Genomic DNA, 27,220 nt, shown 5'->3' with positions numbered 1-27,220 from the left:
AGCTTTTGCATAGGGTTACTACAGTTAATATTTCTTTGTTTAGACACTTTTTTGTCTTTAGTTTAACTTAAGCCTTATATTAAACAGTCCTGAAGGGAGCAATTCCAGTAAATCGGTATTTTAACGTGTCCTCTGCTGTAATGGTCCACACTGAATTCAAGATATGATAATACTGCAAAAGTTGAAGCATGGAAGTTGGGGGATGTACAATAATATAAACAAAAAGGCATTTTCTGGCCCATTGCAAAATGTGATTGCAGCCTCATTGGGGGTATCACTTCGCCCACCAGGGCTCAGGGAAGGGTTCAAGCAGTTCAGGCATCTCAGGCCTATGTTCAGGCTGAGCCTTGAAATAACTAGTCAGTAGGCCCAGGCACTAGCTCAGAACAGAGCAGCATGTGGTTCTGGGCTCAGGCCTATGCACAGGCCAAGCAAATAATCAGTAAGCCAGACCTGCGCTCAGGACAGGCAGCAATAGTTCAGGGGCTTGTGTGAGTAATGGTGCATGGGAAGGGGTTTGTTTACATTACTCTTCCCCTTCTTAAGGGACTGGCACTGGGATGCGGGTGAAGAGCTGAGACGAGGCTGCTGCATCTGCTGCTCCCTATCCCACCGTGGGCTGCAAAGGCTCCAGGGTTGCTCAGCAACCGCTTTTGGTGGGGGGAGGGAGAAAGGGGAGAACACCCTTGTACCATGTGCCAACTCCCCCTTCTCCCTCCGCCACACACCCATGGGGCAGCTTGGGCTGGGGCCTGAGCCGCTGAACCTGGCAGGGAGTGCAGTGGGATAGGTGGCCAGAGTGTGGGGAGCCAACCCTCCCATGCAGCAGCACAGGCCAGGGCCTGAGCTGATGGGGGCTGTTGAACTCCTGTGGGGAGGGTGGAGCGAACTGCACAGGCAGGGGTGGAGCTCTGGGGGCCAGACTGCTGAGGGCTTTGGGGAGGGGAGTGCGGCCCTGCTGTCAGGGAACCAGCGGCGAAGGGGTCCTCTCCAGTATCCATAATACTTTAACCTCTGGCAATTTCCCGGTCCTGGGGCTGCCGGATATGGAAGAGATTACTGTGTATCAATTCACTCATGAGCCATCAAAATGGAACACACATGGATAAGCATTGGGGAAAAAGGGAACTGTGATTTACCCTGTAGAAAGTGCAGTTCTTTGACATGTTGTTCCTATGTTTGCCACAATCTGCCCTCCTTCCTGTTACTGCAGTCTGCTAATACCTGTAGTATATATTGGTAAAGTACCCAAAGGTCATACTTTGTCCTCAGAAGTATAAGGTACTAGGGCGTACAAAACTCAGAGGTGGGCACAACAAATGTTGGTCAAAATATTCTCAATTTGAGATGTTTAGTGACCTAATGATATTTGTGGAGAAGACAGGTACATTATAATATCAGCTTTATGCTCTAGTGTATACATAGCCTTAGTGGTAAATCCTGGCTGCTGATTTTTACTGGGCCCATCATCTTACCAAGATGTTCAAAAAGTCTGAAGTTTGTGCATGTCTAGGGAAGGCTAGTTGTAGCACTGTACTTCAAATTTAAAAAAAAAATCCTCTGTGTTTGGATGACCTTTTGATGTCAAGGATTTAAGATTTTGAACAGAATTGCAGGATTAAAAATTAAATAAGCATTAATGGTTATGTAAAATGCATTAGCCTGTAATTTCCTGGGATTTGTTTTACACTCCTTGGTAATAGAAAAGTCTTTTTTATGCAAATTGAAGGCGTTACCATGGTTATACTGACCTTATGGTAAAATTTTGAAAGTTTAAAAAAAAAAAAAAAAGGGGGGGGGGAATTTGTCAGAGAATTAGTTTGAGATATTCTAAGAACTATGTGGTATTACTGTATTTTTACTTCCACTCTAATATTAGAACCATTTAAATTTATTCTTGGGTTGTTGGCACTTGGGGACAGATGACATGAAAAGCTTTTCAATAATGGGGGATTCTAAATAAAATACAAAATACTGAAATGTTTTGTACTACATTCTCTGGAGCTGCTTCTAAGGATATCACAGATATTAGTATCAGTGGATGCTTAGGGCCACTGTATTGTCAATTACTTCCAAATGATGAGCTCTGTTTGCCCCTCTCATCTTCGTTTGAGCTGTCTACAGCTGGTGGGGAAGGTGTGTGTGTGTGTGTGTGTGTGTGTGTGTGTGTGTGTGATGATGGGGAAATTTTTGTTGGATATAAATATGGCAGTGCTAGAAGAAAATGATAGCTCATGCAGACCAGAGAAGAAAATGATAGCTATGGACAACTAAGGTCTAAAAATGGTGGTAAGCATTGTCTGTTTAGGTTAAAAGTTATTCTGTGAATTACGGAATGGGTGTTAAACTTGGCTCAGACTCTAAATATTGTAGCTGAATTAAGAGAATTTCTCAAGTAAAAACTCTTTGACTAGTTAATCATTTATACGTTCAACCATAGCATTTTACATCCAGTGTGTGGGAAGCATATAGTCAACGTACTGAATATTTGAAGATTTAGTCTTTTCATAAAAAAAGATGTGTGTGAAATTTTGTTCTGATTTCAAAAGAAAAGACAATATCCTCTTCCTGCCCCCCGACCATGTTTCATTTGATTTTTTTTAACTAATTTTGAAGGATAACATATCTGCTGATGCTATGTAGAATCATACACATAATTATGTAAGTAAGAATAAAATCAATAGTTAAATAAGATTTCTACAGTGATTTCATTTTGGAATTCACCTGTATAATGGAAGCATGTAATTTTATTTTCACGATGTACTAAGATAAATTGAATTGTTTCAAAATTTTATTGCATAACTCCAGATGTGTAGCTTCAGCTCTAAGATTTGTGAGTCAGTGAGCTTCTTTTAAATAATACTTTAAATGTGATCTGCACCCCGGGACTGTCTGGAGGAAAAAAAGAAAATAAAAAAAGGGAGAAACCATGTCATGGCTTAGGGTTTGCCAGCATTATGTCGGTTATCTGAGAGTTATGGTTAACCAAATACCAGATAAACAAGAGTTTTCTGTAGTCACTTGCCTTTCAAAAATAAATTCTAGTTGTTCATACTGCATACTTTATTTTCACCTTATCAAAACTGTTAATTTTATATTTAATATCTTATCCACAATAACTTCAGCAAAAGTTGCAAAGTCAAGTATAGAAAAAGCTAAAATGCCAGAATTGAGGTTTCTTGTTCACGTCACTCAATTTATCGTGTGTATTCATGACATCTTAGATTGTAATTGTATTTGCAAGTCAGTTGAGGAGTGTTGAGACTTGTTATCCAAAATTCTGATGGGGAAGTCTTGCTGTCATTTGCAAATTGTGCAACTGAAGTCGACATATCTATTGTAGTGTCTTTTGCGTGACAAGGTCAACAGGGGCAGTTCTCTGGAGTATCGGCATTGACAGTCATGAGCTTGCACATGGTATTATTGCCTCCTTAATGATACAACAAATGGACACCCAGTGGATCTATCCCTGCCATGTCAATCTCTGGCATGGTGTAGACCTCTCCTCAGGATGGAATATGCTTGGTTAGTCTGGAGATGGCACGTACACAGCTTGGTCAGCACTAGGAGCAGTGAGGGATGAATTTTGGCTGCCAGCGTCCAACAAACTTTTATACTGAATGTATGCCAATTGATTGTTCAGTGGCTTACAGCTTAGACAAACTTGAGCAGATTTTCATGGAGACTGCAAAATGTACATTCCTGGAACCATGGCAGCCCTCTACAAAACTCAGGTTCCTGCTCCAAAGCATAGGAATATTCTGGTGTTTCAGTGAAAAGTTATAGGAATTTAACATGGGCAAGACCAGTGTTTTTCTGAAAATTTGTTTTCTGAAGTGGCTGAGCTGTTTCAGCCAGAACTTTCCAAAACCAAATCAGCTAGAGCTATATGCAGTTTTTGCCCCCAAAAATTTTAGATTTTTTTAAAGTTATATGCAACTGAAAATGGGTCCTATAACACAAAGTGTTGAGCAGCCTTAATCTTCAGCATAGCTACCTTCACAATCTATAATTAACTGAAGATGGACCGAAATTATTGACTTCTAGAAACAGATGCTAGTTTTCATAAATTGAGGCATTTTCGGAAAAACAAGCTCAACTGTTTTTTTTTTCCTTTTTCCAAACTGCATATTTACCTCTTTATTTCTGTACTTTTGTTATTCAGCCTTTATTACATGATGTGAAATTGCCCATGATTTTACCAAAGTTTAAAAATTGAAGCATTTCTAACACTGTAAAGGATTTTTAAGGATATCTCATACTTTAGACTGTATTCCATTGATTTCCCAGTGATGTACCTTCCTCAGCTTGAGCCGGGGCCAGATAGAATGATCCCTGCTGCTGCCATTAACTTTCAAAATTAAAGCTCAAGTCTTTGAACACTTACACTGGAATCTAGTGGAACTGTTGGCTAGATGAGTAAGAGGGTTGCTATAGTGAAATCTTTTGCCTCCAAAGGGCCGACTCCTACCGACCTTACTCTGTGCCAGTGAGACTACTTACTGAGTAAAGTAAGCTGGGATTATATTTGAGATAGTTCTTTAAATTGTCACCATTATCAGTCTGATCAGGGTAGCTAAATGCTGTCCCTGTTCGAAAAAAGAGATTGACCTTTTTCTAGGGTTTAGTGAACAAGCATCTGTCACAAAAAATTCAACTGTGGTTGACACTCGAATCATCTGAAGTTTTTTTGTGTCCCTAGAAATAAGTTGTTTGCCACAATATGAAGGGAGAAGTACACTGCTATTTGACTAAGTCCAGTGTTCCCTATTTCAAAACCCCTTTTTATGTACAAGCATATCTTACTGTTATACCTCAATGAAAGGCGTGGAATGAACAAGCATTCTTGCACTTGTTTGCTTTCTTCTGTACAAAAATTGCATACAACAAATGGCCAGTTTATGAAATTGTTGTGGAGGTACCTCAGATCAGACTCATGTTCAGTCCTGTGTAATAAATAGCTTATACTGAGCCTCTCTGTCAGTTGCTAGGGTACTTAGACTTAGGTCCGCCTGTGCATCTGGGCACATTGAGCAACAAGTGCTCGCCGGCGATTTTGGTCGGCTGCACATAATTCTGCCTCCTCCCATGATATACCAATGTTTAATAAGTCTTCCTTAAATGTGGTGTGCCAGGTCTTGAGTGGCCTGCCTCTCTTCCTTCTTCCCTTTGCTGGTATCCATCTCATTGCAGTCTTTGGGTGCAGTTGATCTGGCAGACACAGAATGTGTCCAGCAAACCGCACTCTGTGCTCTGTCACAATATCCTGCAGTGCCCATGACCTGCATCTTTGTAGTATCTCCTCATTGGTAACGCGATCGCAGTAGGTGACACCCAGGATCTTAAACAACGCTGGTGGAATACATTGAGCTTGCGTACTACTCTTGACGTTATTTTCCATGTTTCACTAGCGTAAATGGCGACTGGCGTGACGATGGTGTTATACAGTTGAACTTTTGTTGCAGTGTCGATTTGTTGGTGCAGATCAAATTGGGCGCAGTCTTTGGAACACTGATGCCTTACCGATTCTGCAGTTAACATCTGCCTCGACACCTCCGTCGTCAGACAGAGTGCTGCCAAGATAGGTGAACCACTGTACTACTTCTGTGGATTGGCGTCCGACCACTAGGGGTGTGTTTGTCTGAGTGTTCCCAACCCGCATCAACTTTGTTATATCACTGTTTATCCTTGGGCTAATTTTTCCAGCTTCTGCTTCCAAATTTGTCGTCATGCCTGGCAAGCATTCGCTCGTTTCTGCTAGCAGCGCAGTATCTTCTGCAAAGTCCAGATCCGTGAGTCGACGCTGATCTTTCCATGAGATACCTAGATGTGCATCACTCATCGCCTTTCTCATGATGAAGTCCACTGCCAGAAGGAAAAAGAATGGAGACAGGACGTGCCCTTGATGCACTCCGGAGTCAATGTTGGGGGAAAAAATCTGTCATCCCATTATCAGTCCTCATGCAGCAACTAGAATTTAGATAAAGATTTCGGAAGATGTTGATGTAGTGTTGTGGGATGCCATATGTTCGCACTATGTTCCATAATGATTCTTTATGAAAGCTGTCAAATGCCTTTTTACAGTTGATGTAGTTAATTAACAGCGGCCGTTGGAACTCAATACTCTGATGTTGTGCAATGTGAAGATCTGTTCACTACACGATCGTCTGCAGTGAAATTCGGCTTGCTCTTTATGCAGTGTTTTATCCACCACGCTCTGCAACCTCCTGAGTAGGAGGATGCAGAAGACCTTACCTGGGACCGAAAGGAGCATGATACCTCTCCAATTGTTACAATCAGTGGCATTCCCCTTCTTTGGTAACTTGACAATCATTCCTTTCCTCCACTCGCCTGGGATGCACTCTGTTCTCCAACATTCATTCAACAGCCCTGTCAGTTCCTGCACCACGGAGTTTCCACCATACTTCACTAGGTCAGCTGCAATGTGGTCTAGGCCAGCAACCTTGTTGTTCTTTAGCATCTTTATCGCTCTGTGTTTCCTCAGTCATGATCATGTCTAGGTCTACTTCCAGCTCATCAGGGAGATTGAAGTTACTGAAGTCGTAAGTTGTGGTTGGGTTCAGTTGATTGTTTCTTTGAAGTGTTCTACCCAGTGTTTCTTTGAAGTGTTCTACCCAGTGCGCATCTTGCTCTTCTTTGCTGAGTAAGACCTTCCCATTCTTGTCTTTGATGGGAGCGCTGCTATTGCTTCTTGCTCCTGTTTAACTCCCGGACAATACAATATAGTGTCTTGGTATCGCATTTCTTCGCTGCCTCTTGTGCTTCAGCACCTTTACGTTCTAGCCATTCTTTCTTGTCGGCGTGACAGCTTTTCTTGACTCTACGATCCAGCAACTGGTACTTCACCACAGCTTCCACTTTCTCACCTGGCGACTTTGCCTGATCTCTTTGCCTCTTCGCAACCTTACGTTAATCAATCAACTGCCAGGTCCTGTCCTGTATCCAGCGTTCTTTGTGTGCCTCTCCTTCGACCAATCATCTCTTCTGTGATCTCAGTCACTGCTCTTTTGAACTGCATCCACTGGTCTTTGAGTGAAGCTTCACATTGCATTTGTTGAAATCGGTTTCTAAGTTTGTTTGTACTGTTCAGCTATGGCTTGGTCTTTTAACTTTTCAACTGCATATGGCCGAGCTGTTTGCCATTCTTGTTTTCTTTTAAGGCGAAGACAGAGTGATGCCATCAAAAGATGGTGGTCTTACCCAACATCAGCTCCACGGTATACTCTCACATCTAGTAAAGCTGGTCGCCATCATTTGCTGATGCAGAAATAGTTTATTTCATTGTTAGTGATACCATCAGGTGACCGCCATGTTTTCTTGTGGATATTCTTGTGTGCAATATAGGTGTTTCCAATGCATATGTTGTTCATGCTACAGAATACTAGGAAGCGCTCTCCATTGTCGCTCGTTTGCGTTGATGATCCGTATGGGCCAATCACATGTTCCCATCCCAGTCTTCTGTTATCTATTCGCGCGTTCATATCACCCATGAGTAACTTGATGACATGATTGGGAGCATCACTGATGGTGTCTTGTAACAGGTCGTAAAACACGTCTTTTTCAGCTTCGTCAGCGTCCTCGGTTGGTGTGTACACTTGAATGATTGTAGTTTTTGCATGCTAGGCTACGTACGCTGAGAATTCAAGAAGAGTACCACATGAGATGGGGAGCAAATGGGCACGATATGTGTGTCAGCAGTACAAAATGATTGTTGGTAGATTAAATGTGTAACCCACTTACGTATAGTAGTAAAATTCATGTTCTGTCCTCATAGGTCCAAATCTACCAATGGCAACAGTTGATATCAAAAATCCAGAAATTACAACTAATCGATTTTATAGTTCACAAGTCAACAATATGTCCTATACCAAAGAGAAGAAAAAAGGAAAAGTGAAAAAGAAGAGGTTAACAAAGGCAGATATTGGAACTCCAAGCAACTTCCAGTAAGGACACTTGTATTACTGTTCATTTCATGCTTAGAAAAACCCAGTTCATTCACATAACTCTGGTTTGTTTACATGGTCATTGGCAAATTAGCCCTAAATGTCATATTGGCTGCTTAATCAATAAACCCGCCTCTTAACACTTTTTGGTTTATTTTTATTATATTTTTATTATATTTTTAAATAGCTTAACTGTTGGTTTTTTTCTAATTTTCTTTTTACACATGGAATATATTAGATTCTATTTCACTTACATTGTTTTTCAAAAAAATTCATATTTGACCTGTTTTAGATAAATTACAGTTCAGGAAACTGAATTTTTTATTCCTCTGCCATTTGAAAAATAAGTGTGCATTATCCACTTACTAATAGAGAAGGAGAGGTAATGACAGATAATGCAAGGAAAGCTGAAAGATGTAATGTCCGTGTTGCTTCAGTCTTCCGTAAAAGGTTATCTGTGATCTAGAAGCCTAACAGAATATTAATGAGGGGAAAAGGAAAGCAGGTGAGAGTCCAAAAGGAGAGGAGACTGGCTAAACATCACAGCTTTCTTTAGAAAGTGGAACAGAGCAATTGGGGAATTATACATCAGTCAGCTTAACTTTGATAGTCAGACGTCTAGATAATCAACTAGAAGACAAGTTGTAGTAGCCAGCATAAATTTGTCAAGAAGAAAGCATGTCAGCCTATCCTAATTTCCTTTTTTGACAGTTTATTGGCCTAATGTGTAGGAGGGCGAAATAGACAGAAGGTGTTTTAATTTTATTTTAGCGAGTCTTTTGACACAGTCCCCACATAATACTCCCCTAAGCAAATTAGGTAAATGGGATCTAGATGAAACTACTGCAAGGTACAACTCTTTTTTTAAGTACTCAGAATAGTTATCAGTGGTTCAGTGCCCCTCTGTCTGCCTTGGATCTGTCCTTGGTCTGGTATTACACAAAATTAACAAATATTGACTAATGAAATGGAAAGTATACTTATGACATTTTCATATGAACCTGAGCTGGAGGGGTTGCTAAGCATGTTTAGAATTCACAGTTAGCTTGATGAAGTGAAGTGATGTGAAAAAAACAAAGTGAAATTCAATAGAAAAATACTAAGGAAGAAAAAAGTAAATCACATGGCAAAATACTAAATAGGGATATAACTGGCTAGGCAGTATTGCAAAAATAGTCTGAGCCTTCTAATAGATCATAAGTTGAACACCAGGCAGCAGTGATGATTCTGTTGCACAAAAGGCAAATGTCATTCTGGGCTATGTTTAACAGGAACATCATGTGTAAGCCTTGTGCGGGGGCGGGGGGGGTGATTGTTTTGCTCTGCTCTGCATTGGTGCAGGCTCAGAAAGATGTTTTACTGGCCTTATGTATAGAAGGGAGACAGACACTTATTTTCACAAGAAAATATGCAAAATTGGGTAGCATCACAGAGGGAGTAGTACAAACGATAAATGCTTTATCATTGCTCATGCAAAGGGTTGCCAGTTTTTTTCCAATCGGTATTACTGGAGCTATATACATACAAAGCAAGCACATGTGAAGTGAGGTCTGTGCTAATTGTACAAAACCTTGTTTGTCAGAACTGTGTTCTGTCTGCATCCAAAGTTCGGTTGTTCTTCAATCAGCACACGCTGTAGAGTCTAGGTATGCAAGTGCAGTTAGCAAAATGATCCTAACCCAAGAGGCTGTCTTGGTTACAACAGTCCTGCAGCCCACTGAGATGAAGGGCCACTCATTGCTCACACACTAACCTATGTTACCCCTTGCTGGGTTAAACAAAAAAGCTCAGGAAAGGTGGAGTGGACTAGGTGACCTCTCAAGGTCTCTTCCAGTCCTGTGTATCTATGATTATCCAATAGGCTTCGAGGTCAGATTATAGCAATGGGTATTTAGACATCCTGAATTTACTACAGGCATCCTTTTCAATTCCCTTAAATATTACCCTTATTTTATCTTCAGTGTGAGTTTATACCTTTGTTGATTAATTCTGTTTTACTGAACCCTCATCCTCTATCACTGGCTTGGTAAGCTTTCCCAGTGAACTAGTTGTACTACCCTTACAGTGGTCTTATTTAATAGTGTCTGGAAAGAATGGGCACAGCCAAGAGCAAATACAGTGAGAGCTCAATAAATGTGAGGAAAAATGGATAAAAGGTATCCTTTCACCAAATGTCATGCTTAAATCCTTTGAGGAAGGAATAATTTGTAGTTTATACAGTGCCTCATACAACAGGCTATTAATAGGGATCCTAGGTCTCACTGCAATATAAATAATAAAAGAATCACTTCCTCCAAAAAATAGAGAAGCTGAATTGTGTTTCCTACCCAAAAAAAAAAAACACCTCTGAGACCATCAGGCCTAGTCTATGCTGGGGATTTCAGCTGTGACCCACTAGTGGTGGAGCTCCAGTGATAACACATCTCTGGCATAGAAAGTGGAGTTTACCTTTGCTTAAACCAACACTGAGTGTGCATTCACACCAATGGCTAATCACAGATTGCTTTAACAGGGGCAAAATTCCTACTGCAAAAAACTAATAATAGTAACCACAAGACTGTCAGTTGTCTGACATTGATTAAATGGATTTCTTCTAATTTTTCTTTTTAGACACATTGGACATGTTGGTTGGGATCCAAACACCGGTTTTGATGTAAGTAAATTCAGTATTGTCCGTAATCTGTCAAATGGGTAAAGGCAGTGTTTTTGACTAAGTTGCCCAAGGAGGGCATCAAATACTAAAAGTCCACAGTAAATCATGCTGTTCATGGCTATTTTGATACTAGAGAATGATGCACTTCTGAAACATTGTAGCCAGAGGAATATATTAAAAGGATTTGATGGGGAAATATTTGTAGAATGTTAGTCAATCCTTAATTTTAGTGCTCAATGTTTTCTTTCCCACCAAGAAAATTCTATTCCTATTAAAGAATTCACAGAAATCTGAGTCTCATTTTTGTTTAGCTGTTCCTTGTAACTAAATGAAATTCTTAACCACAAAAAAGGTATATGTAAAACAAGACTTCCATGTGTTTGTTTACTTCGGACAAGAAAATAGTATCCAGTAAAGCATAATACTAATATGTATGATTTGCAGGTGAACAACTTGGACCCAGAACTGAAAAAACTATTTGATTTATGTGGAATTTCAGAGGCTCAATTAAAAGACAAAGAAACATCAAAGGTGATATATGATTTCATTGAAAAAACAGGAGGAGTAGAAGCTGTTAAAAATGAGCTGCGTAGGCAAGGTGAGCTGTCTGCTACTAATTCATGCAATTGAGCTATTTGATTTTTAAAGTACTTTCCCTTGCATATTTTATGTATGATCTTGAAAAAATCATGTATAAAAGATATGGTTGAAAAAAATCCATTGCTGATGTCAGTTCAAAGTTCATCATCAAAATATCAACTATAAGAGTGACAGGTGTGTGTGATGCAAACTTAAACTACTAGTAGTCTACCTTCCAATATACAGGGGCCTGAAAAATTATCTCCTTTAACTCAGTAACAGACATATTGCTCGTTAGTTAAAGGATCTCTGGAGTAAGTTTCTGTTGGAACTTCATTCATAATTTGAGCCATTTCCAGCATAATAATGTATTTGAGACCATAAGATGGGCCATGCTTGGTCAGACCAAAGGTCTGGCTAGCCCAGCATCCTGTCTTCCAACAGTGGCCAGGCCCAGGTGCTTCAGAGGAAATGAACAAAACAGGCAATTTACCAACTGATTTATGCCCTGTTGCCCATGCCTAGCTTCTGGCATGCAGAGGCTAGGGACGCCTTCCCTGCCCATCCTGGCTAATGGCCATTGATTCACTCATCCTCCATGAACTTACCTAGTTCTCTTTTGAATCCTGTCAGTCTTCTCTATCACAATATCCTTTGGCAAGGAGTTCCACAGGTTGTCCTATGCATTGTGTGAAGAAGTACTTGTTTTTGTTTGAAACGTGTCACCTATTAATTTAATTTGGACCCCTCTCCTGCCCCAAGTTCTTGTGTTTATGAGAAAGGAGTAAGTAGCATTTTATACACCAGTAGCTCACAATCATATAGTGGTAAGTTGTTTCCTTTCCAAGCTGAAAAGACTCCATGTCATTCACTTATCACCATACAGAAGCCATTTCATACCCATAATTTGTTGCTTTTTCTTAAACCATTCCTGGTTTTTGAGTTGAGGTTAACTGCATCTGCACGCAGTATTCAAGTTGTGGGTACACCATGGATTTGAATCGAGGCAATATGGTGTTTTCTGTCTTCAGTGATTACCTGTTCCGTTCACTTCCTTTGGAGCATCTGGCATTGGCCACCGTCGGAAGACAGGATAGTGGGAGAGATGGACCTTTGGTCTGACCCAGTATAGCTGTTCTCATCCTTCCTTTCCCAATGATTCCCAACATTGTGTTAGCTTCTTTTGATTGCACTGTATGTTGAGTGGATGTTTTCAGAGAACTGTCCGCAGTAATTCAAGATCTCTCTCTTAGGTGGTGAAACCTAATTTAGTCCCTGCCATTTAATATGAATAGTTGGGATTACGTTTTCCAGTGTGCATCACTTTGTATTTCTCATCTTTGAATTTTACCTCTCTTTTTTTTGCCCAGTCATCCAGTTTTATGAGATTCCTTCTGCAGCTCTTTACTCTGCTTTGGACTTAACTATCCTGAGTAGTTTTGTATCATTTGCAAATTTTGCCACCTCGCTGTTTATCCACTTCTCCAGATCATTTATGTATTTGTTGAATAGGACTTGCCTCAGTCCAGACAGCCGTTTGGAGGACAGCACTATTTACATTTATTCATGCAAATATTTGTTGCCATCATATTTATCTGCTGTTTTTCATCGGAGGACGTTGTGAAGATCAGGACTTAACCGTTCAAAAAAGAATTAGATAAATCCATAAAGTATAGGTCTATCAATGGCTCTTAGCCAGGATGGGTAGGAATTGCGCCCCTAGCCTGTTTGTCAGAAGCTGGGAATGGGTGACAAAAAATGGATCTTTTGGTGATTGATCTATGTTCTGTTCACTCCCTCTGGAACACCTGTCACAGGCCACTTCCAGAAGGGTCAGGATTCTGGGCTAGATGGACCTTTGGTTTGGCCCAGTATAGCTGTTCTTATAACATCTTAATGTCAGTATAGTGGTGGGATGGTGTAAAATGATGTTCTGCTTAAAAAAAAATTCAAATAATTCACTGAAAGCTGTTAAAATTACAGCAGTTTCAGTCTTCTTGGTAAATTTGATTTGGTGAAAAAATACAGTTTAGAGGTTGAGTACGGTAACTTGTTACATTTATTCTCTAGGTCCCCCACGTTGGAGTGGTATGTATTGAGGTGTCATTTAAACATGTATCACTAAAAATATGTACGTTGTCAATGTGTGACCCTTACTTAATGGATAAGAAGTGGTAGGCCAAAAACTCATCTATTAACAATTAAATACACATTAATTATGACACTAAACAAATCTAATTTAAAAAAACTACCTTTCTGTGTTGGTTTACTATTGAAATTTGGGTGGATTCGAACTTTTTATAACACCTGGGATCTGCACATTTCCAATTGTATTCGTCTACTATAGAGGTTTGGCACTTTGAAAATTTGGTATATTAAATGTAGTTTAATTTTAAAACTGCTGACCATGTTAGTCTTTGAGGTGTTTCTTTGCTTGTCTTTGGTGTTCTGCAGATAATGTACAATGCTAACTTTTAGTGTGTGTGCCTTACCTTAAAGTTTCAACACTTTGCATGGGTGTAGTTAAACAAAGTTGCTGCTTCATGTTTGCGCGCATGACAAATAAAACGGGGTGCCTCCTTTGTGTTAGAAGCAGCTCAGTAGTCCTAAAGGCCTTAATTATGGCAACTTAGAATGCTTTTATCTATACCCATTATGCATAATGCCCAAGATAATATTTAATCTTGACTGCTCTTCAAAGTGCCTTGCATATTTTTTCTTTACTGAAAAATGGAGTCTTCATCCCACCGCTCTTAAATTTTTCACTTTGTGTTTTATTGCAAAATTCTCTGTGCTTATAGATGACATTAGCCCTGACAGGATGCTTAGTAGAGGTTTGAGTTCTTTTTGCTCTTAGCTTCCTTTGAAATGTCTTGGGTTTCTTCTCCCCAGCTCTTGGAGAATTGATATTTCCACTAGAAGACTTCAAGAAACTTAATTTTTAACAAGAATTATGTTCAGTTGAATTTGGTTCTGTTATATCAGGGTTGATACAAACTATCTCTTGCTTGGAATGTTTGGCTTAGTCACTTTTTTTCCTTAGGAAGCTCAGAGGTACTGTCATTCTTTGTTACTGTCATACTGTCACCTGTTTTCCTGGAAGGAATGAACAGGTTACTCTCTGAGTTGCACATTTTGAAAATCCAAAAGGCATTCAGCCACTTCCTTCGTGATATGTAACATTTGTAAAGCAGACTTTCTTTGAATGTAAGTGAGCCTCATAAAACCTCAAACTCCTACTTCTACAGTCATCAGGTTGGCTGTTCCACTATTTTGTTTGGGATGTGGCGTAGTTTTTGCCCTCTAGATCTGAGTGTAAAGCACATGATACATAACTTTTCTTCTCTAAGTCAGAGATATTTTAACCCCATTCTGTCAAGGAAAGTAGACCACAACAAGCTCTGATGGTGCACAAATTCTGAAGGGCAAAGCTGTAAATTTTTCCAGTAATCTGGAAGAATATACATAGCTTTTACTGAAGATGTTACAGATGGTGACTGACCTCTAGCAGCCAAAGTGAGAGAGAGCAGGCTGTTACAATGTGCTTTCCCTCATTACTACCCAGACTCCTGATATCAAGGATCAGGATGTTGTCAGCATAGTTTTCTGAGGCAAAAAGCTAAAGCTGAGGAGTGGGTCAGGGGCTTGAATAATCTCCTTCCCCCCTCCCCCCCTTTTTCCCCCCCGAAGGAAGAGGTACTGACAAGGAGAGATCCTCCTCCTCTAGAGGAGAGGAAGTGAAAGTTGAACTTTGTTGACCCACAACCTTTTCAGTGCTGTTCCTCACTTCACTTACAAGAGGAATGGTTGGGAGCCCCATCATCTTCTCCTGGAGGTGCCAGTGCCTCTTGCATCCCCTGCTTCAAATTCCTCTTCCAAGTGATTTTGACTGCAATTAAATTTTATTCTTCAGGGCATCAGGCAGTCACATACAGGAGTCAGGAAGCCTCATCCTCATCCCTAGTACGTAATTGGCCTGATACTGTTTCTTTGGAGCAATGGGAATTGGCCACATCTGGACTCTAGAGACCAGACAGACTGAACTAGTGCTCTGAGGTTATACAGATAATGGCCTTTCTCAGATTCCTGGCTTGTGAATCTCACTCACATGCACAATGGCAAATAATCAGCAAATGTGTAGTTTGGAAGGAACTGCCGCAGCTCAGGTTGGCGGGGACCTTAAGATTTTTTTTTTCTGCTGCACCTTTCCTTGTACTACAGATGGTTTGTAGGTGTATGTAGACTTTTCTGACCTCTTCAGTTTTCTGATGTTGCAGACACTGGCAGCACCTGGGTCTCTCCTGTTCTGTGCCTGCCCTCTCATCAGGACCAAGCACCATCTAGACCATCCCCAATAGGTATCTATTTAACCTGCTCTTAAAAATCTCCGGTGATGGAGATTCCAAAACCTCCCTAGGTAATTTATTCCAGTGTTTAACCACCCTAAACAATTTTTCTCCCTCTTCTTTGTAACCCTCTTGGAGGTTCTTGAAAACCGCTATCCTTTCCCTTCAGTCTTCTCTTTTCTAATCTAATCAAGAACAAGTTCTTTCCATCTTCCCTCATAGCTCATGTCCTCTAGATCTTTAATCATTCTTGTTGCTCTTATGCAGACCTTTTCCAATTTCTCCACATCTTCCTTGAAATGTGGTGCCCAGAACTGGACACAATACTCAAATTGAGGTCCAATCAGCGCAGAGTAGAGCAGAAGAATGACCTCTCATGTCTTTTGCGTGCAACAGCATCACACTGACTCTTTGTAGCTTGTGGTCTACTGACCCATCTCCTTAGTACTCCTTCCTAGGTAGTCATTTCCCATTCTGTATGTATGAAGCTGATTTTTCCTTCCTAAGTGGAGAACTTTGCATTTGTCCTTATTAAACTTCATCCTGTTTATCTCAGACCATTTCTCCAGTTTGTCCAGATCATTTTGAATTATGACCCCATCCTCCACAGCAGTTGCAACCCCTCCCAGCTTGGTATCATCTGCAAACTTAAATGTGCTCTCTGCCGGTATCTAAATTGTTGATGGAGATGTTGAATAGAGCCAGTCCCAGAACAGATCACTGTGGAACCCCATTTGTTATGTCCTTCCAGCATGACTGTGAAACACTAATAACTAGTCTTTGAGAATGGTGACAGAGAGAGAGACGTGGTAGTCTTTTTAAAATGCTACATGACTGCTTTTTGGTTTTGATAGAATACAGACTAACAAAATAATTTATTAGGTGATAAGCTTTCATGGGACAGACCCACTTTAAGGCTATGATCTGAAGTAGTGTGTCTCCCATGAAAGCTCATCACCTAATAAATTATTTTTAGTCTTTGAAGTGCTACTTGACTGCTTTTTTTTAATTTGAGAATGGTTATCCAGCCAGTTGTGCACCCACCCTATAGTGGCCCCATTTAAGTTGTATTTGCTTAGTTTATTGATAAGGTTGTGCAAGACTGTGTCAAATACCTTACTAAAGTTTAGGTATACCACATCCACCACTTCTCCCTTATCCACAAGACTTGTTATCCTATCAAAGAAAGCCATCAGGTTGGTCTGGCGTGATTTGTTCTATACAAATCCATGCTGGCTGTTACATATCACCTTTATTTTCTTCCAGATGTTTGCAGATGAATTCCTTATTTACTTGCTCCATTATTTTTCCTGGCACAGAAGGTGAACTGACTGGTCTGTAGTTTCCTGGGTTGTTCTTATTTGCCTTTTTATAGATGGGCACTATATTTGTCCATTTTCCAGTCTTCTGGAATCTCTCCGACTTCCAGGACTTTTCAAAGATGATAGCTAAAGCTCAGAAACCTCCTCTGTCAGCTCCTTGAGCATTCTAGGATGCATTTCATCAGGCCCTGGTGACTTCCATGGTGACTCGTGGTGACAGGGAGGTATGAAGTAGTGGGATCCTTAACCCACAAGGCAGTGGGGTGTGGAGAATGTGGTTATCCTGGGAAGGAGCAAGGCTAAGGGAGTAAACCCTGACAGAAAATCCGGAGTGGAGTCCGAAGGCGGTTCGGTGTCAACTTCTGGCACCGTCCCGGCAACTCCTGCAGCTGAGCTGGTACCAGACGTGTAGGTTATCCTCTCCTTTGGACTATATCAGTAAAGCCGAGAGGGGGACACTGGTGTCTGGGCAGCCCAGAGTCTCCATAATGAGTGCCCAGGCTCATGCCCGGAGAGGTACTCCGGCATCGCTGAACAGCGTTGCATCAACACGGGAGGCAACAGATAGCGGTTATAAGCTCTTGTTCGATTGGCGTAGAGAACGAGCGCCAGGGGTTGCCTTCGACGGTGGGAGAGATCCTCTCATCTCATTGGACAGTCACCGCCCTCTTCAAGCTGGGCAGCCCCTAGCCAATAGGGTACTGTCCCACCACAGTTCACCTGCCTCGCTGGGTGCGTGAGGCTTAAGGTTCCTGAACCTGACAAGTGACTGAAATTTGGGCACCAGGCAAACCAATAAGAAAATCAACAAGAAATGAGAAACATCAACAATTTAAGCTTGGTTGCTGGAATGTGCGGACCATGCTGACCGGCTTGACTGAAGATCTTCAGGCCATCAGTGACACCCGCAAGACCACTGTCATCAACGAGGAACTGAAGAGGCTCCGAGTTGATATCGCTGCACTGCAAGAGACGCGACTCGCAGATTCGGGATCTCTAAAGGAAAGGGACTACACCTTTTTCTGGCAGGTTAGGCCCAAGAAGAACCCAGAGAGCATGGTGTTGGCTTTGCTGTCAGAAACACCCTTCTACAAATGGTGGAATTAGTCATGGGCGGATCAGAAAGACTTCTTCAGATCACACTTCAAACTGGAGCCAGTCCCATCCACCTGATCAGCCCTTATGCCCCAACCCTGTACGCCACACCAGAAGTAAAAGACAAGTTCTGTGACATGCTTACTGATGCTGTAGCGCAAATACCTGCTCGTGAACAACTGTACATCTTGGGTGACTTCAATGCAAGAGTTGGAGCTGATTGGGCCTCATGGCCTTCCTGCTTAGGACACTTCGGTTTGGGAAAAATGAATGACAATGGACAGTGTCTCCTTGAACTGTGCACGTACCACAATCTGTGCATCACAAACACATTCTTCCAAACGAAGCCACAGCACAGAGTGTCGTGGAGACACCCACGCTCGAAGCACTGGCATCAACTAGATGTGGTCATCACTAGGCGTAATAACCTCAAAAACGTCCTTGTGACACGCACCTATCATAGTGCTGACTGATACAGATCACTTGCTAGTTTGCTCCATGCTCAAGCTGAGACCCAAGAAGCTGTACCGCTCTAAACCTGCTGGAAGGCCCCACATTGACGCCAGACAGACGGCAAACTCGGAGAAAGCCGAAAAGTTCAGACACCCTCCAGGAAAATCTGCACAGTGGCCTTGGGGGCTCCGATGTGACATCCAAATGGCAACATCTGAGGGATACAGTTTACAACACGGCCTTGTCGGTGTTTGGAAGAAGAGCTAGAAACACGAACGACTGGTTTGAAGCTAACTCCGATGAGATGATTCCAGTCATTGAAAAGAAGCGCGCTGCACTCCTGGAGTACAAACGCTCACCGAGCCAAAGTACCCAGCAAGCACTTAGAGAGGCCAGAAGAACAGTACAACAGACAGCCAGGCACTGTGCCAACAACCACTGGCTCCAGCTATGCAGCAGTATCCAGACCTATGCTGACTTTGGTAATCTCAGAGGAATGTACGAGGGTATGAAGAAGGCATTAGGACCTACCCAGAACAAGATGGCATCTCTGAAATCCAAATCTGGTGAAGTCATCGCTGACAAAGCCAAACAGATGGAGCGCTGGGTTGAGCACTGCTCCGAGCTGTACTCACGCGAGAACGTTGTGGTAGACGCAGCCCTCGATGCCGTCGAGCTCCTACCAATAATGGACGAACTGGATCAGGAACCGACTGTGGATGAACTGAAGAGAGCCATCGACAGCATTGCAGCAGGAAAGGCCCCTGGCCAGGATGGTATACCACCAGAGGTAATCAAGTGTGCCGCGGACACACTCCTGGAACCCCTACATGAGCTACTGTGCCTGTGCTGGAAAGAGGGTGAGGTTCCACAGGATAGGTGCGACTGTAACATTGTATAAGAACAAAGGAGACAGAAGCGACTGCAACAACTACCGTGGAATCTCCCTCCTAAGCGTCACTGGTAAACTGTTCGCTCACGTCATCCTTGGCAGACTCCAGAAGATTGCTGAGAGGGTGTACCCCGAATTGCAGTGCGGATTCCATGAAGAGAGGTCTACCGTTGACATGGTCCTTTCTCTAAGGCAGCTGCAGGAGAAGTGCAGGGAGCAGAGAAAGCCACTCTACATAGCCTTCATCGACCTGACCAAGGCCTTTGACTTGGTCAGCAGGGATGGTCTGTTCAAACTGCTCCACAAGATAGGCTGTCCTCCACAGTTACTCAAGATGATCTAGTTGTTCCACGAAGACATGAGAGGAACCATCCAATATGACGGCATATTATCGGATGCTTTCAGAATCAGGAGCAGCATCAAACAAGGATGCGTGCTTGCTCCGACATTGTTTGGGATCTTCTTCGCACTCCTCCTGAAGCATGCCTTTGGATCTTCAACAGAGGGCATCTTGCTGCACACAAGATCTGATGGGAAACTGTTTAATCTTGCAAGGCTGAAAGCTAAGTCTAAGGTGCGGGAAGTCCTCATCAGAGACATGCTGTTCGCAGACGATGCTGCTGTGGTGTCTCACACAGAAGACCAGCTTCAAGAACTGCTGGATCAGTTCTCCAAAGCGTGCAAGGACTTTGGGCTTACCATCAGCCTAAAGAAGACAAATGCACTCGGTCAGGATGTTGCTGAATCCCCATCAATCAGCACTGACAACTATACGTTAGAGGTTGTCCACGAGTTCGTTTACCTCGGGTCCACCATCACTGACAACCTGTCGTTGGACACTGAGCTAAATAGGAGGATCAGAAAAGCGGCCACAACTCTGTCCAGACTCAGCAAGAGAGTGTGGAATAACAAGCTGTACACTCACACCAAAATGCAAGTCTACAGAGCCTGCATCCTCAGCACCCTCCTTTACAGCAGTGAGACTTGGACCCTGTATGCCTGCCAGGAAAAGAGGCTGAACGTCTTCCACTTGCGCTGCCTCGGGCGCATCCTTGGAATATCATGGAAGGACAGAGTGACCAACACAGCCATCCTCGAGCAAGTTGGAATCCCAACCATGCACATCCTCCTCAGGCAGCGTCGGCTCCGCTGGCTTGGCCACGTCCACAGGATGAATGATGGAAAGATTCCAAAAGACATCCTGTATGGTGAGCTAGCCTCTGGCAAAAGACCTCCCGGACGCCCCCAGTTGCGCTGCAAGAGAGACCTCAGAGGTAGACATCGAGCTGGACAACTGCGAAGAACTAGCAGACGACCACAGCAGGTGGAGGCAGGGGTTACACAAGGGCCTTCAGAAGGTCAAGATGAGGATCAGACAGCTAGCAGAGGAGAAGCAAGCGCACAGAAAGCACACTAAGGTCTTGCCAGACACCCACCACATCTGCAAGTGATGCAGCAAGGACTGTCACTCTCGTGTGGGTCTTCATAGTCACAGACGCCGTAAATGAAGTCCTCAATTGAAACTATAAAGGATGCGATCCATAGTCTATGCAGACTGAAGGATGCCTACTGGTGACTTCCAGACATGTAATTTTTTCCAAGTAATTAACTTGTTCGGGTTTTGTTTTTTTTTTTTAATTTTATCCTCTGAGCCTACGCCCTTCCCACTGGCATGCACCATGTTGGGCAGTTCTGCATCAGCCTTTTAGGGGAAGACCAAAACAAAGCAGTCATTAAGCACCTCTGCCATTTCCAAGTTTCCTGATATTGTTTCTCCCTCCTCACTAAGTAGTGAGTCTACCCTATCCTTGGTCTTCCTCTTGCTTCTAATATATTTCTAGAGTGACTTCCTGTTACCCTTTGTCTTTAGCTAGTTTAAGCTCTTTTTGTGTCTTGACCTTTCTAATCTTGCCCCTGCATACATGTATTGTTTGCTCATACTCATCTTTTACCATACTTTCCTGTGCAGCAGTATAGCTTGTTATTGGGCCTTTAATAACGTCCCTTTGAAAAACTTCCAACTCTTCAGTTTTTTCTCTGTCTGCTTCCCATGGGGCATTATCTACCAGCTCTCTGAGTTTACCAAAATTTGTTTTCATGAAATGCATTGTTCTCCCTTTCACTATTTCTTAAAATCATGAATCTATGATTTCATGGTCACTTTTTCCAAAGCTACCTTCCACATTCAAATCCTCAGTGAGCTCCCCCTATTTGTTTAAAATCAAATCTAGAACTGCTTCCCTTCTAGTAGCTTTTTCCACTTTCTGAAGCTTTTTAAAAAAAAAAAAAAAAATCATCCATGCAGTCCAAGAAGTTTCTGGATAGTCTGTGCCTCACTGTGTTAGTTTCCCAACATATGTCAGGATAGTTGAAGTTCCCCCATCAGCACTAAATCCTGTGTTTTGGGTGATTTTGTTAGTTTTTTAGAAAAAGCCTCATCCATCTCTTCTAACTGGCTATGTGGTCTGTAATAGATCCCTAGTATGACATCACCCTTTTTTCTTTTTACCCCTTTTAACCAAACCCAGACACTCTCAACATCTTTGTCTCCTGCATCCATCTCAGTTCAGGTGTGCACATTTTAATGTATAAGGCAACACCACCTCCCTGTATACCTTGTCTGGTCTTCCTGAGTAAGTTGTACAAGGGATCGAACAAGGTTCCAACACACTCAGGTACACAATCCCAACTGCCACAGTAATTGAAACTGAAAAACAAGAAATGTTTCCTGTAACTTAAGGTACTAAATCTGCAGCACTGTTTAATCAAGGCAAGCTTGGTTTAATCTGTTGTTGAGGGTTAATTCTTAAGATTGCAGTTGTTTGCTGGTGACCTACACAACAACATAACTGTGCATGGAATATTGTGTTCCATCATGTTCTAGTGAGAAAGTAATGTTGGTGTGTTGGTAATTCTGTAAAACTTTCCTATGTGTTTAAAAATACTGATTTCTGTAATTCGGGACTACACCATGCTCTCCATTTGTATAGTAAAGATCAGATTTCCACTTACTAGTATTTCCTCACCCTTAACTTTTAATAAAAACAAAATAGTCCTGAAATCATGCTTGGTATCTGAGGAGATGATCTTGCAAAGCTTAATGTGAACTTCTTGAATTATTTTTACTACAAAAAAAAGTAGAATGGATATTCAGGGAAGTTACCCAGTGATGAGAGAGCATTCGTCAGGACCCTCTTACAGTTTATGGCTCTTTGGTTTGTTTACAATCATGGCGCAGGACTGATAGCATTTACTGTGTCAGCTCTCATAAAATACCTGAGGAAGATGACATGTGAACGCTATTTTCAGCATGCCAAGATCGGGACTAGTAAAATATGTACATGCACAGAGATTCTTGCAAAAGACATGGCAGAGATGGTCTGTCATTGTTGCACATTACTTCTTCATGTGCATCTCAGATGAAATGACTTGGAATAATAGTTTTGTGTGGTATCTAACTAGGTGTTTACCTTGTGCTTTGTTTCAGCTCCACCACCCCCACCACCATCCAGAGGAGGACCACCACCTCCACCGCCACCACCTCCACATAGCTCAGGGCCACCACCTCCTCCTGCAAGGGGAAGAGGAGCTCCACCTCCTCCTCCTTCACGAGCTCCCACAGCAGCACCTCCACCCCCTCCTCCATCTAGACCAGGTGCAGCAGTGCCTCCTCCTCCTCCAAATAGGATATATCCTCCTCCACCTCCGTTGCACTCCTCATCTGCACCATCTGGCCCACCTCCACCGCCTCCACCACCAGCAAGTGGGTCAGGTGTGCCACCACCACCTCCACCACCTCCTCCCCCTCCTGGTCCTCCTCCTCCACCTGGCTTCACTTCAGAGGTTGATCACCAATTGCCAGTTCCCACAGGAAACAAAGCGGCACTCTTAGATCAAATCAGAGAAGGTGCCCAGTTAAAGAAAGTAGAACAGAACAGTCGACCTGTGTCCTGCTCAGGAAGAGATGCGCTGTTAGACCAGATACGACAGGGTATACAGCTGAAGTCGGTATGTATGTCATCTTCCAAATTTCCAAAACTAATTTAGCAATAGCAATTTTTTTTGGGTGGGGTTTATGGAGTATAAGTGTGTTTGTTTCTGTTTGGTTTTTTTTTTTTTTTTCAATAAATCCGAGGCTTCCTTTCTTTAATGTTATGCCATGACTGCTGCCACACAGATTAAAATTGATTCTCCATTTTTGGTGGTGTTGACTTTTTTGGCCCACCTTTGAAATCCTTAAGGGATGGTTTGGCTACAAAACTCTGGTGTGGTGTTTGGTTGTGTTCTTCAGAGAATTTTTACATTCATTTTAAATCAAATCAAATTTTTTTTTCAGTAATAACTGAATAATTCTTATAGTGCTCCTTCTAGATTTTTAGTTTGAAAACAGATGAAGTTTTATTTCTAATAGAACTATTTAGTACAGTTTTAGTGTTCAATCCTACACTTCTTACCTTCATAGTCAAATTTTTTTTTTAATTAAATGTTGGCTTAATATCAGCGTCACACATCTGATTATAGCAGGGATGGGGAACCTGTTTTGGGGGCAGGGGCCGCTGACCTATAGATAAGAACAGCCATACTGGGTCAGATGAAAGGACTATCTAGCCCAGTATCCTATCTGCCAGCAGTGGCCAATAGCAGGTGCCCCAGAGGGAGTGAACTCCTGCCACTCATCTCCAGCTTCTGATAAACAGAGGCTAGGGACACCATTCCTTACCTATCCTGTCTAATAGCTATTAATGGCCCTAACCTCCATGAATTTATCTAGTTTTTTTAAATCCTGTTACAGTCCTATCCTTCACAGCCTCCTCTGGCACAGAGTTCCACATTTTTACTGTGCGCTGTGTGGAGAAGAACTTCCTTTTATTTGTGTTAAACCTGATTCCCATTAATTTCATTTGGTGTTCCCTAGTTCTTATATTATGGAAACAAGTAAATATTTTTTTCCTTGTTCGCTTTCTCCACACCACTCCGTTTTATATACCTCTAGCGTATTCCCCTCTTGGAGCAGCTAGTACAGGAACCCACAAGGGGAGAGTCGATTCTCGATCTAGTCTTGACTGGAACGCAGGATCTGGTCCAAGAGGTAACTGTTACTGGACCGCTTGGAAAAAGTGACCACAATATAATAACTTTTAATATTCCTGTGTTGGGAAGAACACCGCAGCGGTCAAACACTCTGGCATTTAATTTCAAAAAGGGGAATTACACTAAAATGAGGAAGCTAGTTAAACAGAAACTAAAAGGTAGAGTAATTAAACTAAAATCCCTGGAAGCTGCATGGAAACTGTTTAAAGACACCATACTAGAGGCCCAACTTAAATGTATACCCCAAATAAAAAAACACAGTAAGAGACCTAACAAAGAACCACCATGGCTAAACAGCCATGTTAAAAAGGCAGTGAGAGAGAAAAGGGCAGCTTTTAAAAAGTGGAAGTCAAATCCTAGTGAGGAAAATAGAAAGGAACATAAACACTCCCAAATTAAGTGTCATAATGTAGTAAGAAAAGCCAAAAAAGAGTTTGAGGAACAGCTAGCCAAAAATTCAAAAAACAATAGTAAAATGTTTTTTAAATACATTAGAAGCAGGAAGCCTGCTAAAAAAGCAGTGGGGCCCTTGGATGATAAAGATATAAAAGGAGCGATCAAGGAAGACAGTGCCATTGCGGAGCGATTAAATGATTTCTTTGCTTCAGTCTTCACGGCTGAAGATGTTACAGAGGTTCCTAAATCTGAGCCAGCCTTTTTAGGCGACAAATCTGAGGAACTCACTCAGATTGAAGTGACGTTAGAGGAGGTTTTGGAATTAATTGATAAGCTGAATAGTAACAAGTCTCCAGGACCAGATGGCATTCACCCAAGGGTTCTGAAAGAACTCAAATGTGAAATTGCGGAGTTATTAACAGTGGTTTGTAACCTATCCTTTAAATCCACTTTGGTACCAAATGACTGGAAGACGGCCAATATAACACCAATATTTAAAAAAGGCTCTAGAGGAGATCCTGGCAATTATAGACCGATAAGTTTAACATCAGTACCAGGTAAATTAGTAGAAACACTAGTAAAGAGTAAAATTGCAAGGCACATAGAAGAGCACGAATTGTTGGGCAAAAGTCAGCATGGTTTCTGCAGAGGGAAGTCGTGTCTGTCTAATCTATTAGAATTCTTTGAAGGGGTTAATAAACATGCGGACAAGGGGCACCCAGTGGACATAATATACCTAGATTTCCAGAAAGCCTTTGACACGGTCCCACACCAAAGGCTTTTATGTAAATTAGGTGGTCATGGGATAGGAGGAAAGGTCCTTTCATGGATCGGGAATTGGTTAAAAGACAGAAAACAAAGGGTTGGAATAAATGGTAAATTTTCACAATGGAGGGGGGTTAACTAGTGGTGTTCCCCAGGCGTCAGTCCTGGGACCGATCCTGTTCAACTTGTTCATCAATGATCTAGAAAATAAGCAGTGAGGTGGCAACGTTTGCAGATGACACCAAGTTGTTCAGGACAGTCAAAACCAAAAGGGATTGTGAAGAACTACAAAAAGATCTCAGCAAACTGAGTGATTGGGCAGCAAAATGGCAAATGAAATTTAATGTGGGTAAGTGTAAGGTAATGCATGTTGGAAAAAATAACCCAAATTACACGTACTACATGATGGGGTCAAATTTAGCTACGACAGCTCAGGAAAGGGATCTTGGAGTTATAGTGGATAGTTCTCTGAAGACATCCACGCAGTGTGCAGCGGCAGTTAGTAAGGCAAATAGGATGTTAGGAATTATTAAAAAAGGGATCGATAATAAGACAAAAGATATCATACTTCCCCTATATAAAACTATGGTACGCCCACATCTCGAGTACTGCGTGCAGATGTGGTCTCCTCACCTCAAGAAAGATATATTGGCATTAGAAAAGGTTCAGAAAAGGGCGACTAAGATGATTAGGGGCTTGGAAAGGGTCCCATATGGGGAGAGGCTAGAGAGACTGGGACTTTTCAGTTTGGAAAAGAGGCGATTGAGGGGCGATATGATAGAGGTATATAAAATCATGAATGGTGTGGAGAAAGTGAATATAGAAAAATTATTTACCTTTTCCCATAATACAAGAACTAGGGGACACCAAATGAAATTGATGGGTAGTAGGTTCAAAACTAATAAAAGGAAATTTTTCTTCACACAGCGCACAGTCAACCTGTGGAACTCCTTGCCCGAGGAGGCTGTGAAGGCCAGGACTCTATTAGGGTTTAAAAAAGAGCTTGATAAATTTTTGCAGGTCAGGTCCATAAATGGCTATTAGCCAGGGATAAAGTATGGTGCCCTAGCCTTCATAACAAGGGCAGGAGATGGATGGCAGGAGATAAATCACTTGTCTTCTGTTCTCCTTCTCTGGGGCACCTGGCATTGGCCACCGTCGGCAGATGGGATGCTGGGCTTGATGGACCTTTGGTCTGACCCAGTATGGCCATTCTTATGTTCTTATGTTAATCTCCTCTTTTCTAAGCAGAAAAATCCTAGTCTCTTAACATGCTGATATCTTTTTTTGAGATAAGATGGCCACATCTGTATGCAGTATTCAAGATGTGGGCCTACCATGGTTTTATATAAGTGCAATAAGATATGCTCCATTGTATTCTCTATCCCTCTTTTAATGATTCTTAACATCCTGTTCACTTTTTTGATTACTGCTGCACACTGCATAAATGTTTTCAGAGAATTATCCGCGATGACGTTTTCCTGATTAGTTGTAGCTAAATTAGCCCCCATCATATTGTATGTATAGGTTTTTTCCAACGTGCATTACTTTACATTTATCCACATTAAATTTCATTTGCCATTTTGTTGCCCAGTTACTTAGTTTTGAGAGATTCTTTTGAAGTTCTTCAGTCTGCTTTGATCTTAACTCTCTTGAGCAGTTTA

At 41.9% G+C, this 27,220-nt stretch overlaps 1 protein-coding gene across 3 annotated transcripts in view; it reads left to right on the top strand.

Annotated features, from left to right (window-relative positions):
- The window catches only part of WASL (WASP like actin nucleation promoting factor), an 83,753-nt gene that overhangs the window by 41,716 nt on the left and 14,817 nt on the right, over positions 1-27,220 (top strand). For 2 of the 3 annotated variants that reach the window (XM_075015285.1, XM_075015269.1), the window contains 5 exons: positions 7,796-7,964; positions 10,575-10,617; positions 11,062-11,215; positions 13,267-13,284; positions 22,792-23,312. In XM_075015285.1, the coding sequence (XP_074871386.1) occupies positions 7,796-7,964; positions 10,575-10,617; positions 11,062-11,215; positions 13,267-13,284; positions 22,792-23,312 (905 nt within the window). The remainder of the gene's footprint in view (positions 1-7,795; positions 7,965-10,574; positions 10,618-11,061; positions 11,216-13,266; positions 13,285-22,791; positions 23,313-27,220) is intronic. The other variant, XM_075015277.1, reaches the window with a different exon arrangement.

This window comes from Carettochelys insculpta, chromosome 1 (genome assembly GCF_033958435.1).
Source record: "Carettochelys insculpta isolate YL-2023 chromosome 1, ASM3395843v1, whole genome shotgun sequence".
Classification (NCBI taxonomy): Eukaryota; Metazoa; Chordata; order Testudines; family Carettochelyidae; genus Carettochelys; species Carettochelys insculpta.
Note: the sequence above shows the minus strand (reverse complement) of the source record. Positions and strands in the feature narration are given on the sequence as shown.